Source organism: Neophocaena asiaeorientalis, unplaced genomic scaffold, assembly GCF_003031525.2.
Source record: "Neophocaena asiaeorientalis asiaeorientalis breed wild unplaced genomic scaffold, Neophocaena_asiaeorientalis_V1.1 scaffold119, whole genome shotgun sequence".
Taxonomy (NCBI): Eukaryota; Metazoa; Chordata; class Mammalia; order Artiodactyla; family Phocoenidae; genus Neophocaena; species Neophocaena asiaeorientalis.
Genome location: NW_020175821.1, coordinates 1,087,644 through 1,090,718, shown reverse-complemented (window position 1 = coordinate 1,090,718; position 3,075 = coordinate 1,087,644). Strand labels below are relative to the sequence as shown.

Sequence of the window (3,075 nt, the reverse complement as noted above, 5' to 3'; positions counted from 1 at the left end):
CCTTTTTTTTTTTTTTTTTTTTTGGTTTTCAAAATACAAGGGCAAAGTATAGATTCCGATATTAATTAATGGTATCGCTCTGACTTGAAATGTCTGAAAGTCTGTTCTTCACTTGTAAAAAGCAACGACAGATGATGGGTTTCTCCACGGAGGATTAGGCCTGGGTTCTCAAGATGCTACAACGAAGGACTACAACTCCTACACCCTATATCTTGACGTGAGTTGACAGAGGCAGCATTCCCTGTCACTATGAAGCCCCACCCAGCCAGCTATGCAATACCACACTAGGTGCTGCGTGCTGGACGCCTATCGTCTAGGAGGGGTTAACACTACGTCTGTCGGAAAATGGCTCTTCCTCCAAACCCCTACACCAGACCATCTAATAACATTACCAGTTCTTTCTATTTCAGGATAGAGACAAGCTTGAACTCGTCATGGCTAATAAATGACAGTCATTATACACCGGAGACTTGGCCGGCAGGAATGTGGGTGATGACTAACTTTATTCTGTGGCTTCCTTTCTGATCAATCCATACGACTCCCGCTCCCCAGAGCCACCGTAAGGGGTGAAGCCCCACATCCTCCTGAACGCGGTAGGGAAGGACTCGGGGGGACAAAAGCAACTAGCCTACACGGACTTACAGAGGCCAGTCGTTGTGGAGTCTGAGGCAACTCCGTGCTGACTTCCATCCTCTCTGCGTCCCCAGCCTCCTCCTCCGCCATCTTGAGGGAAACTGACACCCGCAGATCCAGACGCCCCACCGGAGGCGAGTGGGACCCTGTGGCCGGTCCCAGAGACGAAGGGCGACAGTTTTACGACGGCCCCTGAAGTCGGGTTTGACGCAGAATCAAACAGCGGTTTCCGGTCCGCTTCCGGAAGCAGGAGTCACGGCCGGTGCGGCTGTTTCTTCCACTTGTTTTCTAGTCACAGTGCTTGGTGGCCGAGTGGTTGTACAGCTGGTTTCGGTGCTGGGAACTGTTGAATCTACGAGGTGAAAAACAAGTTCAGCGTCCATTATGAAAGGAAGAAAACTGTCGGGGCTAAGTGAGAACCTGCTCTGAGTCTCTTTCTGGTCGGGCGGTTGTTGGGTGTGTTTTGCCTTCCTAAGTACCTGCATTGGTTCCCCAGAGCCCACAAAATGAAAAAATACTCAAATAAAAGCTCTCTTTAAGAGCGTAGCTTGTGGGAACTGGCACATGCGCGCAAGAAAGCTTGGGCCCCAGCAGCTCTTGGGAGAGGTGGTGAAGAAGTAACGAGAAATGGGAAACCTAGTCATTCAGCGGCAGAGGAAAGACGAAATAAACGTGGTACATCTGCATTATGGAACATCGTGTAGCTCTTAAAGAGAACAAAATAGCTCTGTGTGAAAAGATAAAGATAAATTAAGTGGGAGGAAAATGCAATCAAGTTGCCACAAACTATGGTTTGGCACTTACCTACCTTTTAAATGCGAAAGTAGCAGTCTTGAAAGGGAACAGAGCAAACTATTAATAGTTAGCTCTGAGGAACAGGAGAGGAGGGAGGTGGTCTAGAGCTACTTTACCTTCCGTATTGTTGTAAATTGTTTACAAAAGAAGTAATTTTAGAACGTATTTTTTAACAAGAGGAAAATCCTAATGCTCTGGAAAGAGTTAATAGTAGTTAACTATTTGGGGAAAGATTAAGTTAGGTCTTTACCTCAAATAGTATATAAAAATAATGAATTGAGGCATTAACTGCTTTAAAAAAGTAAAGAAATAAGTAAATGTATTTGTATAATATTGAGGTGGAGAAGGCTTTTTAAAGCATGACAGAAAAGGCAGAAAATATAAAATATAGAAAATATTAAATGTCAGAAATATAGACAGATAATATAAAAAGACTGATAGGTAATTTCATCAAAATTAAAAACTTACATATAAAAATAAGTTACACAAAGTTAAAAAGTAAACAAAAACTGGGTAGAAATTTCTGTAGCACTCACTCATGACAGACCAAAGGATAAAATCCCAAAGAAGACTCTTCCAATTTTAAAAATGGACAAAATACATAAATACGCATCAATCTGGGGGACTTCCCTGGTGGCACAGTAGTTAAGAATCCGCCTGCCAATGCAGGGACACGGGTTTGAGCCCTGGTCCTGGATGGTCCGACATGCCGCAGAGCAACTAAGCCCGTGAGCCACAACTACTGAAGCCTGCGTGCCTAGAGCCCATGCTCCACAACAAGAGAAGCCACCACAATGAGAAGCCTGCACATCGCAACGAACAGTAGCCCCCGCTAACCACAACTAGAGAAAGCCCACACTCAGCAACAAAGACCCAACACAGCCAAAAATAAATAAATTTATTAAAAAACAAAATACTCATCATTTTTTATAAATATATGAAAAAAACCTAAGTAGTAAGCAAATAAATGCAAATTAAAGAAAAATGGATTCCATTTATTGCCTGTAAATTTGGTGAGGTTTTTTTGTTTGTTTTCTTAAAGATAATCACCATTGTTGATAAGCTGGAAGGATACTCATATATTGTTATGTAAAATGCAAGTGTAAATTGGTAAACCTGCAGGAAAGCAATGTGGCAACCTTCCGGATTCTTTTTTTTTTTTTTTAATGCATACACTTTGGCCTAGCAATTCCATTTTTAAGACTGTATCCTAGAGAAATAATTCAGTGTGCAAGTGAAGTTTTAACTACATCATTACTGGCAATGGAGAAAAATTAGAAACAACTCAAATGCCCGCAATAAAGGACACTGGCTAAATAAACTGTGGTCACACATACAGTGTAGTACTCTGTTGCCTTTAAAAGTATTTTAGAACATTGGTTCTTAAAGTGTGGCCCACAGAACCCATGAGAGTTCCCAAGATTCGGAAAGTTCGTGAGGTAAAAACTTTTTATGGTAATGGCAAAGAAGTTATGTGTCTTTTAAAACAACCATGTTGGTATTTGTAATTACTGCTGCAGAGGCAATAGTGGATGAAACTGCTGGCTGCAGCACAAAATAAAGGCAGTGGCACCAAAAACAACTAGGCACCAAAGTCAGTAGTAATTTCTTCACCACCATTCCCTTGCACTTTAAAAAAGCAGGGGG

At 42.0% G+C, this 3,075-nt stretch overlaps 1 protein-coding gene and 1 long non-coding RNA gene across 3 annotated transcripts in view; one reads left to right on the top strand and one right to left on the bottom strand.

Moving 5' to 3' along the window:
• The window catches only part of UBR1 (ubiquitin protein ligase E3 component n-recognin 1), a 159,061-nt gene extending 158,225 nt beyond the window's left edge, over window positions 1-836 (bottom strand). For both annotated transcript variants that reach the window (XM_024732407.1, XM_024732408.1), the window contains exon 1: window positions 643-836. In XM_024732407.1, the coding sequence (XP_024588175.1) occupies window positions 643-723 (81 nt within the window). In that variant the 5' untranslated portion in view covers window positions 724-836. The remainder of the gene's footprint in view (window positions 1-642) is intronic.
• A 104-nt stretch (window positions 837-940) lies between these two features.
• LOC112391173 (uncharacterized) overlaps window positions 941-3,075 on the top strand; it is a 20,438-nt gene continuing 18,303 nt past the window's right edge. Inside the window, exon 1 of the long non-coding RNA XR_003001422.1 lies at window positions 941-1,045. This is a non-coding gene — a long non-coding RNA (uncharacterized LOC112391173). The remainder of the gene's footprint in view (window positions 1,046-3,075) is intronic.